A 14,670-nucleotide genomic window follows, 5' to 3' on the forward strand; every position below is an offset into this window, starting at 1 on the left:
ATGCGCGTTATAAGGCACAAACAAACTCCACTGTCTTAACCCAATCTCCTTAATGCTTTTGTTTTCCAAGATCAAGCTGAGTCTTGATGTAGATGCCAATTCTTAGCAGTTATAAAGAATTAAATCCCCGTGCAACAAAGCATTGTCAATAAAATGATAACTGCCTCCAATTGCCAAAATGACTTGCTTTACATTTCTCGTAGGAGGTTAAAAAAAGGCTATTAGACGGGACTTGTGAAACGAATATCAGCTGAATGACAAACCAGGCCAGGGAACAGTAGTGTAAGACTTTGTAGGAAAGCTTTCAGACAGTCACCGTGGAAAGCTACTTTAAATACATCACATTTACTGACTTGAATAGCAATCCCACTAAGCACGAGCGTGCTGAGCACAAATATGAAAATGATGAGTCGCGGGGAAAAAAAAAGGAAGAAGCATGAATTGTTGGTGTAACGATGCAAGTCTCCTGTCAAAATCAAGGCAGAGGGTTTGAGGCTACAGATCAGTGTGCTTATGTAAGACGCAGCAAAACTGGCTTCCAGATCTCTGTCAAAATATTGTGAAAATTCTGTACTTTTTAAAAGCTATGAGACGGGGAGAATATTGGCCAAAACATCAGAGTGTTGGCTCCAGTTGTTGGTGTTTTTTAGGATGCTTGTTGTTCTACTTCTAAAGTAATCGATGTCTGTTCACCAGATTCTGCCTCTGGCTGTCACCGGTCATTGCAGATTAAATCCCACTCATTACCACCCTTAACATATAAAAGGCTTTACAATCGCTGAATCAGGAGCTGCTCTTCTGAATGCAGAAACCGTGCTACTACATTACAAAGCATTTTCTTCCTGTACTACTTACTCATATCCCAATGAGCCCAGCAGCTACCGCCCCCAAAAAACAAAAAAACAAAACAAGTCTTCCTTTGCAGGCGAACACCAACCTAATAAAGATTCCTCTTTTTCTGTTTAACAGACGACACAGTATTGATAAGAAATACAGTGTTTACCTGTGGTTAATTATAGTTAAAGATAAATTCAATCAGGCGTTTTTGGAACATACATTTGAAAGATAACAAATAATGCATCCCTCAGATGGAATACCCACGGGTTATTTACAATGCAAAGAGAACCAGAACAGTACTTTATGCAAATAGCTGTGCACCGCCTGTGATGTTAACTCCCCCGAAGAAAAATATCCTACCTAGAGGATATTTACAATGCACGACAAGCTTCAGAGCATTAGCCTCAGAATTAGATTCAACAAAACAATACACTTAAACTTTGATTTACTGAGGCTCTTCTGGTGCCGTCAAGCAGCAGCTATTCTCAGCATCAGGTGCTTTTTATCGACACACCAACTTCCTCGAGACAACAGGGAGGCCAAGTCATGTCTTGTTTGACATCGTTTATGACTGTGCATCATCTTCTATTACTGGCTGAAAGCCCTTAGTCATCCTTGCAGGGGGTGCAGGGGGATGGGGTCCTGAACAACCCTTAGCAAATGAGAGCTTGCTTTCATGCAATCTTGTAATTCCTCAACCAACACTGGAAACCTCTTCTTTTTCTCTATACCCTTCTTAAAGCCCCACCAACCACCACTAACCTCTCCTCTTTTCTCAGCAGTTAAGGCTGCCTATGGGAGGTGAATAGGTGGCATTTCTGCAAATTAACAGCACCGAGGAACAGAGCTGGTAGGCTGGGGACCAAATCCCCATGGTTACCCTGGAGCAGCAACTGCCTTTTCTGGCTGGGAATAAGCCAACAGAGGACTTGAAGGAGACAAGATAAGTTAGGGGCGACATCAGTGAAGCACACCTTTAAATCACATACCTTAAACTAGGCACTGAGCACTTTTATGTTTTAAAGTGTGTGTGGCATTAAGTGGGAAACTAATTGGCATAGAATACTAACCATCCACTACTTCTTAAGTGCCCCTGAGCAGTTCACTCAAAGTTAATTTGTGTGTATCTGTGATGCCTCAACTTGTCCTTTCTCACCTCTCCAGTTGCATAATCTTGCTGTGATATTATGGGAACAATGGCTTAACGACAAAAGTCCCACACCAGCTAGAGTTCAAGAAAAAATCTCAACAGTAACAGGTAGTTATAACACACAAGCGTGACTAAAAATGCAACAGGCCAAGTGGGAATAATTACAAGCATCTCGGTTGTTAAGGACAATGTGTGGACATACAGCCTTAAAATAACAGATTGTATTTTATTTATTTTTAAAGGCTACAGGCCTGAAGCCATGTGAAAGATAGTGATCGCTTCTTTGAACCAGTGTCAGTCTATTGAGCGTTCACATGCAAAACTATGCAAGACTAAAGCCTGAGCTGTGACTAATGATTTATTTTGCTGACTACATCCCTAACTTTGTCCTGCTGGCACAAATATTATTGAGCCGTGGCAGCCCTCTAAGTCATTTTACAGATATCCAAGTTATATGAAGGCTGGACCTCTTGGAAAGACACGTCCACGTTTGACTTGACCAAAAGGGGGTCATTTACACCAACTTTCTTTCTTAATCCACCTCACCACAAGTCATAGCCAGTGACCACCATCACTAGCTATGACTCATGCAGGTAGTGATGAACCAGCCTGGTCCCAATTAGTCCTTTCTCGGTTCTCCCAGCAGCTCCTACAAGCGCATTTCCCAGAGAAACATTTAACCCTCCCCTTACCTTTGACTTGACTCTCGTAGTCCGTGATAATTTCTTTATCCTTTTTGAACCTCGGTGTGGACATTTTCCGTCTTCCTATGTCCGAAACTTGTTGTAAACTTCTTGTATAAAGAAAAAAAAACTGTCAACAAGCGGGATCCTACAGCTACCGACGCATCCCAAACAACACGAGAAAAATGAAAGCCAGGGGAAGAAGGAGCGAGATTTTTTTAAGACTCTTAGTGGGATTTAAGTCTGCAGCGGGACTTGGAGAAAGGAGGAAACGTTTATCGCTTCATTGTTCTTCTTCCCTCAGGATACGCGGCGGGTACACGGCAGGGCCAATGCGCAATCCTGCTCCAACCAATGAATCCTCTCAACTATCCGAGCAGTCGGCACAGCGCGACAGCGCTGCTGAAACCACAGAAGAAGAAGAAAAAAACAATCGCGCAAGTTTAGGGTCCTTCCGGCAGAAGTAGTGTCAACAGCATGTCCGAAGGGCTTGGAAGTCGGCTTGAATGGTTAAGAGTCTCCGCCGCTTTGGTGGTGGTTTCCAGTTTGAGACCCACACATCCACACGTCCCCCCCTACGCTCGCTCTCCCTCAACGGTTTCTCGCCCCCCACCCCCGACCCTACAACTCAACTCCCAGCAGGCGAAAAGGCAGACAGGGCAGGCAGACCGACTGCAGCACGCAGCAGCTGGAGGTAGGAAGGACAGGGAGGGAGGGATCTCCACAGTAGTGGACATCCGCGCCCTGACGGACACTCCTGCTGCCAAACCTGAAGGCTTTTTGTCCTTATTAGGGACAAACTACTTATACGTAACTTGAAATAGACGTCACATTATATTAGTTTTGCATTCAATATTTTCTTTCTAGATCAAAACAAAATTACGTTTTTATTTTTATTATTTACAGACATTAAGCGCTCTATAGGGTAGACTAAACGTGTGGCCGCACACCTGTGCACATCTGTAGCTGAAATACAGCGAGAAACCCCAAAATTCCTGGTAACGACCACGGATCAATATATTCCTAGCTAATATCGATCTGTGCCCTATACATCTCAAATACACTAGTTTGGTAAACATCCAGAAGTTTCTCCTCAGTTTTACGGCATGTTTCGTGTTTATTAGCTTATGTGAAAAGTAAGTTTCCCCACATATAATTTTTTATCAACTTCAAAAAGCGTCTGCATTACATTTCACTGGAGATCATCGCATCCACTGACATTTAGCTGGTCCACAGCGCCATCTGCAGGCACAATGAAAGCACAACCTCACATTTCTGTTCAGGACAATGCTCCATTTTATTTTACTGCACTATCTTTAAAAAAAAAAGAAAAGAAAAAAAAGAAATCCACACACATGCAGCACAGAACTGAAATAAATATAAAACAGCTGATTTTTTTTTTACCACAAAGCAAAACATTTCATCCCAACCACATCCGTTTGCAAGCAGCTCACAAAGAGAAAAGATTTCAAAAGGATATCAGGGTGTTAAAAATGGTGCAAACACATTACAATCTCTTCTACACATATTATTTAGTGTTTCCTAAAAATCACAATAAGAATGACATAAAAACACATAAAACATACTTAAAGTAAATTAAGGTGTTTTTTTTATGCAAAGGCAGTTCATAATTCTCTATCTCTAAATGCCTGTACATTCCACAGTTGTAAACATTTAGATGATGAATATACTTAAATATCACGAGGCCCCTTTCTGACTAGTAATGGCAGCTTTACAACTTTACTACACACATAAATTCTTTTTTAATAACCTGCGCCAGAATATTGAAAAGAACATCACCACTTTCACTATGTCAGTAGTACATCACATTTCTCCACAAACCATAAAATAAATAAAATCAGTTTTAACTGTCAATCATCCCGCTGATATTTAGAAGCACCAGTCAGCCGGTTTTGAAGAAGGTCTCTTCGATGACCTCGGTGAACCTTTCCTTCATCTGCTGACGAAAGCTGGAATACCACTCCAGCAACCTCCTCCTCCTGTCCACCCTCTGCTCCTGTGTCATCCCTCTCTCCCTCTGCAAGATGGCTGGGAGCTCCTTCCAATCGCTGATGAAGATGAAGGGCGCCCCTGCAGCTTTTAGGAGTCGTAGTGGGGAGCTGGGCCCTGCTGCACAGCTCCCAGGTGTCATCACATCTTCCACCACGGGCACGGAGCCATAAGAGCAGGCCTCGTAGATGCGGTAAGACTCTGTGTTGATCCCAACTGGGCAGAGAGTGAGCTCGCTTTGGGCCAGAGCTGTCTGATAGCGTCTCAGACTGTCTGCTGTCTCCTGAGGGAGCCACCTGTGGCAGGTAAGAAGGGGAGATATTTCAGTCAACAGTTTAAACTACCTCTATAAACACAGAAATATACTATAATATTGTTCCATGTAATTTACATTTAGAAATCAAAGCTGTCTCACCTCAGCTCCATTTATTATTAAACAAGTCAGAAGAGTAAACTTAAATGAAAAGCTACTTCTTATCCATTTTTACCAGGTACTAATTTCTCTGTCTGACATGTTTATTACTTAAAACATGTGGTACACTGACAGTAATATTAGTAACAGGCCATAAATCATTTTAATCAAAAGGCATCCACTGTCCCATCTTTCACATAACAGATTGCAGAGTTTTCAATAAGCCACTCTGAAGTGTATCTTGGTACAAAATTGCCATAACCTAAATATAAGTGGAAAACTGAGCACATGTCATAATTATCTATGCCTAATAATTAGGGCTTGATTATCTTAAAGGCTTAATTTTATTATTTACTTTCTTTATTTAAAAATGTATCTGAATGCCTTAGCTGTTCACAGTAAAACCAGGGAACAAGTGTTTGTGTTGATGTGGCAGCGCTCAATGATTTAGCACATCAGTTTTTCTTGATTTAAACCAGCAATGGGATTTTCTTAGACGAATGGCTAAGATGAATTATCTGTAGGGGTACACACTGGATAAATCAATCATAACATAAATATTGCTAGCATTAAAAATTACAAAGCAGGAACTCCAGCAACACTTGAGGAAGAAGAACAACTTACTTGGGCGTGACTTAGCCAATTAACCAATACCTACCTATTATGTGTCAGCTGACCTACCTATGAAGTTTTGACTGGTTAATTTGAATTTTTTTCTGTTTCCTGTCTTGTATTTAAGCAATTTTTCAATGTTTTACTATGACCCTGATGAAGGCCACAAGCCAAAACGCGTTGGTCTATTATTAAAGTTCTTCTTCTTCTGTTGCTGGAGTTCCTGCTTTGTGAATTCTTTTATCCTCTCCATGCACCTTGGAAGCAGGTGAAGTTGTGCCAGAAATTTTTTTTTGCTGCGATTTAGCATTAAAAATTAAAAATTAAATTCTTTATCAGCCCTTAAATTAGCATTTATCTTGCCAGTTGTTTGATCTTCGCTACTGCGTAGATTACTGATGAACCGCACTGCACTGAAATGGACTTAAATGGCAGTGAAGACTTATTGCAGTTATTCTCCTTGACATTCCTTAGCATAATCCTCTTTCTTATTCATTTTTCTTTTTCTTTAAGGAGATTTTGGTCAGATTCAGTTGATTTGCCCTATATTCTGCCCACATGTGGATTAAAAGCTTAGGCCTCTGTGATGTCTAATTTTAACCAAAGTCGTTTGGTTCCCTAAAACTTAAATAAGTTTTGGATTTCACTATGCAAGACTAATAATTTGAAACCGTTTGACCATGAAGCTTACTGTAGACATGAATAGTTTCACAAAGATACACTAGGACGGCCTTAGTGGCAAGATGTTTTTTATACTATTCTAAATATCTCAACTTTTTGTCCTCTTGTTATAGCTGTGTTATAGCACAGTCAGCCAAAGTAAAAATAATCCAGCCAATAAAAAAACTAAAAGATTTTATTCTTTCAGATAAGGCAATGAAACAGGTAATAAATAGTGACTTACTTTTCCCTCGCAGTGGTGATGCAATCCTTTTCCAGGCCAGACTGTGTCAGAATATGCATGAGTGTTTCTCTGGAAGAATTTTTGTAAACAGTTCCTAAGAAATTGCAGAGGTATGGCCGGTTGGAGGTAATTAACTGGGCATTCGGCCTGATCATTGGAAACTGTCTGTATCTGTACAGAGACAAAATCGTGGCATTATATTAGACAGCGTTACTAATTCAAAGAGGAAACATGACACATACACACAAATTAGACAATAAGCGAGGACATACGTAGCAACACCAAGAGGCCACTGAAAGACATCCTTGTCATTGACCCAGGGGCTATCATACACTACAAAAAGGAGGTCCACAAAGCCACCATTTCTCTTCAGATGTGGGCTGATCCAGTTGTTGTTGCAGTGCTCATTGCCCAGCAGAACCACAGCAACGTGAGACACTGTATTGGACTGAACCAGAGTTTGGACGTGCTCCAGCCACCGTGTGGAGTAAGTGACTTTTTGCTTTTCGCGGCCATTGAGAACCAAAACCAGACTATTCATGTCCAGAGGCACATGACCCTGCACCACAGCAGGACCTGTGTAGAAACTAGAGACAGAGTGATTTACAAGGATGGGGTCACATTTTTTTTCAGTAAATATGTAATTAAGGCTCAAATGCAAACTATATGTTTGTGCTTTTAAACTTTCTATCTCTGATCTGTTACCTGAAATCTATCTTCCCTGACTGCAGCTCCCCCTCTCTCCATTGTGCTACCTTGTCTGTGGGGTTGAGGGGGCCCTCTAAAACATGTTCCCAAAGGTAAAGCCCTGTAAAGGAAATAGATAGACGAATGACGGTTATTCTGTAGGCCTCCAAGTATGAGATAAAATATATGTAAAACCATAATATCTTGCCACAGAGCAAATTATTTCCATTTTTAGATGACATCAAAACCTCCTTTCAGGCTGTGACACATTAGATCATGACCTACCTATTGCAGCTTTCCCCCATATCTGGACCTTGTATCTTTTGGGTTTGTTCTTGTCAATTTTACCCAGGTACTGTTTGAAGGCCTCTCTCTTTTTGTTCAAAGCAGAGTTGTAGTCCACCTGTTCATCCTCCCACGGATTCCACTCATCAGCAACGTATGGAGCACCGCCATCCCTTACACCACCTACAAACCCAACACACCGTTATCTATTCAATTTTCTTTCCACGCGAAATTAAATAAATATCATTTTTAATTATCGGCTCCTGTTTTTAGGCGGCCCTCCTGCTCCGTGAAATTACCCGATTGTGCTCCCGTCTCTTTCTTCACCACCCTGTGAACGCGGGATAGTACTTTGGTGCTGAAGAAAACATTATACGCAGCATAGAGTGAAAACGCTACATATGCAAAAATAAGGAGAAGGAACAGCTTTCTTTTTGGTATTTTCATTGTTCTCCCCTTTTTTTCTCAGGTTACCATGGTGTATGTAGCTCCGTTTCTGTTGCAAGGACCCTTGTTTACATCACAAGGACCCCTGGATTTAGCTGACGGAGAAAAATGCCTGTTCTAAAACATTTGTTTTTAGTTTGTAGGCTTTAGGGTCAAATTATCGTAACGTGTTAAAACCGACATTAAGTTGAAGAAGTCAGACAATATTTAATAACGATTTTTTTTTTGTAGAGGAGAAAAAGAAAGACAGTTAGGTTAATGCGGAACTTTAAAAAGAGTTCGGAGACAGTTTCCGGTACAGAAGATTAGAGTGCTACACACAAGTTTCATACCGAAGATTGTACACACAAGGTCGTGTCCCCAACTGTGGGGTTGTGAAATCTTATCTTGGGCGAAAATGATGTCCATAACCGCTCGTCCCGGGGCTTTTTCCCCGTTTCTCCAGACAACAAAGCATGCACTAAAAACGTTGATGTCTCCGGGAGCCAAAGAAGTGGCCGTTGTTGCTGGTAAGGCCCAGTGACGAACATTATTAATGTTAGCCGGGGTTGCTAATGAGCAGCATGATGTGAGGATAAAAAAACGCAGTACCGGCGTCTTAATTATTCTATAACATCTTAATGCTGTAAAATGTGAAACCTATTTTCGGAGGCTTCTTGAAAACTAATCGTAAACAACTTGCGATGGCTAGCAGGACGTTGGAAGGGTAATGGGTAATCTTTGACCTGACTGACAAATAGGACCCGAATAACAGCGTAGTGGAATAAGGAAAGATGACAATAGAAGGATCTAAAGAAATATAGTTATATATATTTAAAGAATTCCATTTGCATGGAGGTGGTTACATAAAAGACATTTTTTAAGCCTCATATTTGCACAGTTTCCAATTTGATAAATAGGAACAATGGTGCCTCGGTTTTGTAGCAAAATGTGTTTATTTTCGTTGTTTTGTCAAAATATGAAGATGTCAGCCTAGATTTATATTATTTATTCTAGATAGAGCGAACAACCCGATGTCGTATAATTATCAGATTATCATATAATTCTAAATAAATTTATCAAGCAGCTGTTGAGCCACAGTAATTGATTTTTATTCCTGTTTGGCCTTTCACCATGTCAGATTTTCACTATAATGTTATCATAGCTTCAAGTATTTACAATTGTTTAGAATATTATGTGCATTATGAACATGAGGCTTACATTTATAGTGTCACCACTTTTTTTATATACCTGTGTATCAGTTGACCTAATTTGAAATTCCTTTTTCATTTCACTTCCATATTATATGTATTGCATGCATTCATATTGAAAGGAACAGACCCTACAATATTAAAGGGAAAACCCCAACAATGAGACATGAGACAACAATGAGTATGTAAAGCATTTAGGCAAAAAAAAAAAACCCAACTCAATGTAACATTAAGAAAATGGAAGAACCAGGCTCAGTGAGCAGCAACTACCCACTACAAAAAAGGAGAACACAAGGAGACAGCATAAAACACAGACTGTAAGACTGAAGTGATGAAGAAGTGCTCAGTACAACATTGCCAGTCCACCAGCATGCTGAGTCTTTGACAGCAAAACTAAGGGATGGTTTCACTTTTAGGGATCTTTTAGAACAACCATATAAAGAATTACAGTAGGTAGGTTAGTCTCAAAGTACCAAATGGCTGCAAAATTAGGACGTGTGGAGTTTACAGCATGAGCTCTAAAGGTAGAAATGTAAAGATTTATTTTTGCCAAACCAAAGTCATTCAGTTTTTAGGGTCATTTGAATGCACCAGAAGTTATTGTCATTACAGTCAAATATGAATTAAGCCTCAAATTAAACAACACTTTTCTGAGTTGTTGAGTTTTTGACAGAAAATTATTATTTTGTGAGATGTTGTATAGTTTACTATCTGTTTATTTATCTCCTGCCTGTGTCTTTGAAACGTATTTGTCGCTTCAGCTCCTGGAGGAGTCCGCCTTGCGCACACAGACATCAAGATTCCAGACTTTTCAGACTACCGTCGGCCTGAGGTTATGGACCCCAACAAGTCCTCCCAAGAGAGCGGTGAGGCAAGAAGGGCATTCTCTTACTTGTTCACTGGCGCTACCACTGTGGTGGGAGTTTATGCAGCCAAGACAGTCGTCACCCAGTTCATCTCCTCCATGAGCGCATCTGCTGATGTCCTGGCCTTATCCAAGATAGAGATCAAGCTGACCGATATCCCAGAAGGCAAAAACATGACCTTCAAGTGGAGAGGAAAACCCTTATTTGTCCGTCACCGTACAGAGAAGGAAATCGCCACAGAGCAAGCAGTGAATCTTGCAGAGCTGCGTGATCCCGAGCATGACAAGGATAGAGTGACCAACCCCAAGTGGATCATCGTTCTTGGTGTGTGCACTCATCTGGGTTGTGTGCCCATTGCTAATGCCGGAGAGTACGGAGGCTACTACTGTCCCTGCCATGGCTCTCACTATGATGCTTCAGGAAGAATCAGGAAGGGACCCGCTCCCCTTAACCTAGAGGTTCCCTACTATGAATTCCCAGATGATGAAACAGTGGTGGTGGGATAAATACAGGAGCTCTGCCTCGGTTCCTCTCTGTAATATGTATTTTCTGATGGCTCCCTGAGAGAATTGGGGTTGTGTATTTACTAATAAAGAATATTATATCCAACTCTATTATTGAAATCATGAATGTTTTTTTCAGTCTTAACTGGGGTATTTTTCAGTTCATTATGTTGATATCATAAAGCAATTATACTTACTGGATCTTAAAAAGAACTTAATCTACTTACACAAACAATTTTTCACCACTTTATTATTGGGCCAGTGACACAACAGTAGAAAAGCAAAGATAAATAGACCAGAAGAAAGTTTTTAGCAGAAATGACTAAAGCAGGAATGAAACCATGTAAAATACAGAACCAAAACACCCACAACAGGTGTATAAAACTATATTTAAACATCTCCAAAAGTTGATTCTGTTCAGAGACTGAAGAAGTCACTTGGATGAGTGACGTAACATTTCTCCCAGAAAACGCTATGTCCAGATGAACAGAATCAACTTTTGGAGATTTATTTTCCTGGATGATTGAGAATGCATCAAGATATATTTAAACATACATATGCTTAAAAAATAACTTGATTCATTAGTGTGACAGCCAACTCTCTTATTAAGGATGTCTGGAGACACTTTCTTAAAGGCGATTCTTCATTCAGGCTGATAAAAGGTTAATGGAGAAGATAAATGTCTATAAAATAGAGCAGAATTACAATAAAATGGAAGTTAAATGGACATCTTTTTGAACCACTACTCCACATGCTATATGCACATATTCACACATTCTATAGTCTATGTGTCTTATGCCTTTGAGCACTTTCACGTGAATAGTAAGCACACACACTCACACAAATGCTCATGGATGCACTAAGAGCAGCTTAGGGTTCAGTATCTTGCCCAAAGACCCCTCAACGTACAGACTGGACGAGCCAGGATAAAATCACAGACCTTCAGATGACTAGAATCCTATGCCAACCCCAGCATGCTAGCTTAAGTGTGTTAGTACTAAGTTTAATAAAAGACAGATCTACAGTGTTAATGCCCAGATGGATTCAATGCCAAGGAATAAAGACTGCTATGCCAAATGCCACAAAGTCCACACTGGTTTTATTTTTTATTCAAAGTGTACAATATGCTGTATACAGCTGCTGGCCAATCTGCTAAAATGTAAAAAGGCTGGTAATTGATGTAATTAAATCAAATCTTTATATTACACAGCAGAATTTTGGCTTAGTTCACAATCCTTCTTATGTAAATAAGACAGTAGACTGGACAAAATCACAACTCCATCAAACCTAAAATTCACTATGACTTAAAGCCAGACTTGATCGGTGCAGTTAAAGACAGAATAAATAATACAATAAATAAGTAATAATTGCACTTATCAAAATAAATTACCTAACCATACAGCTGTTTTCATCAACATATTTCACATTTATATCATAAAGAATTTAATTAAGAGTCTTTTAAGTGTCAAAAAGCAGTTCACACTCATCAGAGAACATCCTCCTCTGCATTTAGGCTTCTGTGTCACAATATTGAAAGCGACTAATCAACATAGTGCACCTCTGCCTGGAGCTCCTTGGTGATGTATCCAAGAAGAGCAGCCGTAAGCTGCTGCTTCAGAGTTGCATTGCCCATGACTAGAGCAATCAGCTGAGCCAAATCAGTCCACTCAATGTCTCCCAGGATTTCCATGAGATCATCGTAAAGCTTCTGCTTTTCCTGAGGGCTGAGCTCCATTATGATCTGTGGGAGTGGTTTGAATTGACCACTGGTCAGCCAGCAGCCCAGAAGGCCTCCAGCAGCCCCTCCTACAGAAGATCAAAATGTCAAACTTTTGAGATAACGCAATAATGCTGATCACTCCAAAATAAACAGCTTAATTCCAATACATCAGCATTTATGATGAATCTATATGATTAGAAATGGTTCCTAAAGATAGAGGAACTGTTGCATTGTTCCACTCACCTACAGCTATGCCAAGAGGACCTCCAACCAATCCTCCAGCAAAGGCCAGCGCCCCAGCTGCTGCTGCTCCTTTCCCAGAACCTTTTACTGTGGTCTTAACTTGCTGATTGGTGGACAACTCACAACACAGCTTCATAACGTCATCGATTCGTGGAGACATCCTGTGGATTAGATTTGCGATTCATAAAACAATTGCACAATTTAGACATTTTTGTTCAACATTTCAGCAACACAGGCCCATAAAAGTTGAAAGGATTTGAAATTGTGTTTTTATTTAGAAGTGTTCCCTCATAATTTATTAAATACTTTCAGTTTCACAAGATTGGCAGCAGCAGCATTGCCAACATTTCAGCCGGTTATAATTGAAAAATAAATTCAAAATTAAATAAATGAACAAAATACCAACACAGCTTAGCTCATCTTAAATTCCACACATTACTTGCTAAACTTTAACAATAAAACATTTAACATTTTAAATAGCTAAAATAAGAAACTTCAGACGTAATTAAATCAGTTCTCAATGAAAAAATAACATTAAGCTTAAAAATAAAACAGAACAAAGTTAAAGGTAAATATGAGACAACGAGGAGAAGTGATAGAAATAGGTTAAAAATAAAAAAAATCAATGACCGGTATCTCGAAAAGCTAGGTTACAAAGGTCTTTGTTTTTAAAATGCTTTGCCTTTATGTACACTCCAGATAGGTATGCTGACGTAAACGGTCATACTTTTACCGAGCATGCGCCCTCAGATTGACTCGTGAACGCATCATTTTTATTTCACTGTTAATAAGAGTCTGACACTTTTACTAAAATCAAAAATATGTTTACTGTCAGCACTGATTTGTATAATTATATACAGAGTGATTTTAATTACAGTTAAATTCAACCATAACACCAGAGACTCTCGTCACAATAAATGGTTAAATAAACCATAATTACACATTGAAGTTTAGGAATAATAAAGTCATTAACAACTCAAACGGACTATTTGGGCTGTTGATAATTAATACATTTTGGTGAGTGTTCTTGTGTTATGAGACTTCTGGGTTAATGCAAGTTAAACTGTATTGTCTATCCATACAGCCGCAATTTAATCACCGTGAGCCCTTATCTCACTTCAACTGATGCTGAATTTGGCGACCTTTACTAAAAACAGTTTTTGAAAAAAACAAACAATTTACATTATGAATATTCTTCCAGCATGCTTTCGTATTGTTAAGGCGATCAAGCAATCAAAAGCTTCATAACAGACAGCGCAGCTGTCATTTCAACAAAACTCTGTCAATTCAAATTAAAGCCATAACTGCTTCACCATCCACAGTAAACGCTTGGAACATACCTTGCTGTCTATTCAAATCCTTATCGACATTTACTGGTCCTGTTTTTACTATGTCATTCTCATTATTTGTTGAGCTCGGCCGGGCTCCGCATGCGCCTCATGATATATGAAGCTTGCTGTATGACTCTTGTCGCAATGCCTGATGGGAATGGTTGGGAAGTTGCATTCAAGTCCAAAAACTACAAACGTGTAAACCACATTTAGCCGAATTAAAATAGAGTGTTCAGCCTAAATTCCAATACAAGTTTCAGCAATGTATAATATTTTTAGACTAGCCTAAATTAGTATTGTTATATTTTTCTTACAAATTGTACATTTTAACAGCGTGTGAGTTTATAAATATAGCATATATGGCAAAAAGCCATTATAACATATTATTAACTTAAATACGTTAAAATATCATTGGGCAGTTGAAAATAGTCTTTGATTTTCAGGCCAAATAATCTGTGTTCACTGTGCTTTAAAGGGTAAACTCTGAATTATTAGCCGTTCTTTTTGTAGCTTGTGTACACATTATTTATAACTGGTGTTTCTCATATTTCCAACAGCAATTAAAAGCAACAAAAACAGACTATTTAATGCCTGCCACACAGCAAGATTGGGAGCTTAGGGATAAATCATATTGTTGTTATCACATTAAATCAAACTCATTCAACTGCCGTGTTTGATTCACTAGTTACTTCTGATACTTTTATAGGCTTTTATGTGATGTGTGTTTAAATATTATATGTAAATTTTCGTGCAGCATCGGGAAGGTGAACATGGGGAGGTTTGCACCTGC

The 14,670-nt window shown here is 39.4% G+C and overlaps 4 protein-coding genes across 5 annotated transcripts in view; 1 reads left to right on the forward strand and 3 right to left on the reverse strand.

The window, feature by feature from the left end:
• Nucleotides 1–3,417, reverse strand: part of srgap1a (SLIT-ROBO Rho GTPase activating protein 1a) — a 95,159-nt gene extending 91,742 nt beyond the window's left edge. Inside the window, exon 1 of one of the 2 annotated variants that reach the window (XM_087842882.1) lies at nt 2,680–3,417. In XM_087842882.1, coding sequence (XP_087699008.1) covers nt 2,680–2,743 — 64 coding nt within the window. In that variant the 5' untranslated portion in view covers nt 2,744–3,417. The remainder of the gene's footprint in view (nt 1–2,679) is intronic. The other variant, XM_087842883.1, reaches the window with a different exon arrangement.
• Nucleotides 3,418–3,780: 363 nt separating this feature from the next.
• rxylt1 (ribitol xylosyltransferase 1) lies at nt 3,781–8,118 on the reverse strand. Its single transcript, XM_006795754.3, has 6 exons — nt 7,880–8,118; nt 7,581–7,763; nt 7,314–7,416; nt 6,881–7,195; nt 6,609–6,779; nt 3,781–4,976 (listed from the first exon to the last, which is right to left on the reverse strand). The coding sequence occupies exons 1-6, from the start codon at nt 8,025–8,027 to the stop codon at nt 4,574–4,576; spliced, it is 1,323 nt and encodes a 440-aa protein (XP_006795817.1). The 5' UTR covers nt 8,028–8,118; the 3' UTR covers nt 3,781–4,573.
• Nucleotides 8,119–8,304: 186 nt separating this feature from the next.
• LOC102777949 (cytochrome b-c1 complex subunit Rieske, mitochondrial-like) lies at nt 8,305–10,697 on the forward strand. Its single transcript, XM_006795755.3, has 2 exons — nt 8,305–8,536; nt 9,979–10,697. Exons 1-2 carry the CDS (start codon nt 8,425–8,427, stop codon nt 10,587–10,589), a joined length of 723 nt encoding a protein of 240 aa, XP_006795818.1. The 5' UTR covers nt 8,305–8,424; the 3' UTR covers nt 10,590–10,697.
• A 413-nt stretch (nt 10,698–11,110) lies between these two features.
• zgc:112052 (protein C19orf12 homolog) lies at nt 11,111–14,000 on the reverse strand. Its single transcript, XM_006795753.3, has 3 exons — nt 13,890–14,000; nt 12,550–12,710; nt 11,111–12,392 (listed from the first exon to the last, which is right to left on the reverse strand). Exons 2-3 carry the CDS (start codon nt 12,707–12,709, stop codon nt 12,127–12,129), a joined length of 426 nt encoding a protein of 141 aa, XP_006795816.1. The 5' UTR covers nt 12,710; nt 13,890–14,000; the 3' UTR covers nt 11,111–12,126.
• Between the last annotated feature and the right edge of the window lie 670 nt (nt 14,001–14,670).

This window comes from Neolamprologus brichardi, chromosome 7, assembly GCF_056152115.1.
Source record: "Neolamprologus brichardi isolate AB-2024 chromosome 7, ASM5615211v1, whole genome shotgun sequence".
NCBI classification, from domain to species: Eukaryota; Metazoa; Chordata; class Actinopteri; order Cichliformes; family Cichlidae; genus Neolamprologus; species Neolamprologus brichardi.

Coding starts and splice junctions, on each gene's coding strand:
- LOC102777949 (XM_006795755.3), top strand. CDS start 8,425: ATGATGTCCATAACCGCTCGTCCCGGGGCTTTTTCCCCGTTTCTCCAG. Junction 8,537..9,978: donor AGAAGTGGCCGTTGTTGCTG/GTAAGGCCCAGT, acceptor TTGTCGCTTCAG/CTCCTGGAGGAGTCCGCCTT.
- rxylt1 (XM_006795754.3), bottom strand. CDS start 8,027: ATGAAAATACCAAAAAGAAAGCTGTTCCTTCTCCTTATTTTTGCATAT. Junction 7,764..7,879: donor AGAGACGGGAGCACAATCGG/GTAATTTCACGG, acceptor TTGGGTTTGTAG/GTGGTGTAAGGGATGGCGGT. Junction 7,196..7,313: donor TCAGGGAAGATAGATTTCAG/GTAACAGATCAG, acceptor CTCTGTCTCTAG/TTTCTACACAGGTCCTGCTG.
- zgc:112052 (XM_006795753.3), bottom strand. CDS start 12,709: ATGTCTCCACGAATCGATGACGTTATGAAGCTGTGTTGTGAGTTGTCC. Junction 12,393..12,549: donor TCCTCTTGGCATAGCTGTAG/GTGAGTGGAACA, acceptor GATCTTCTGTAG/GAGGGGCTGCTGGAGGCCTT.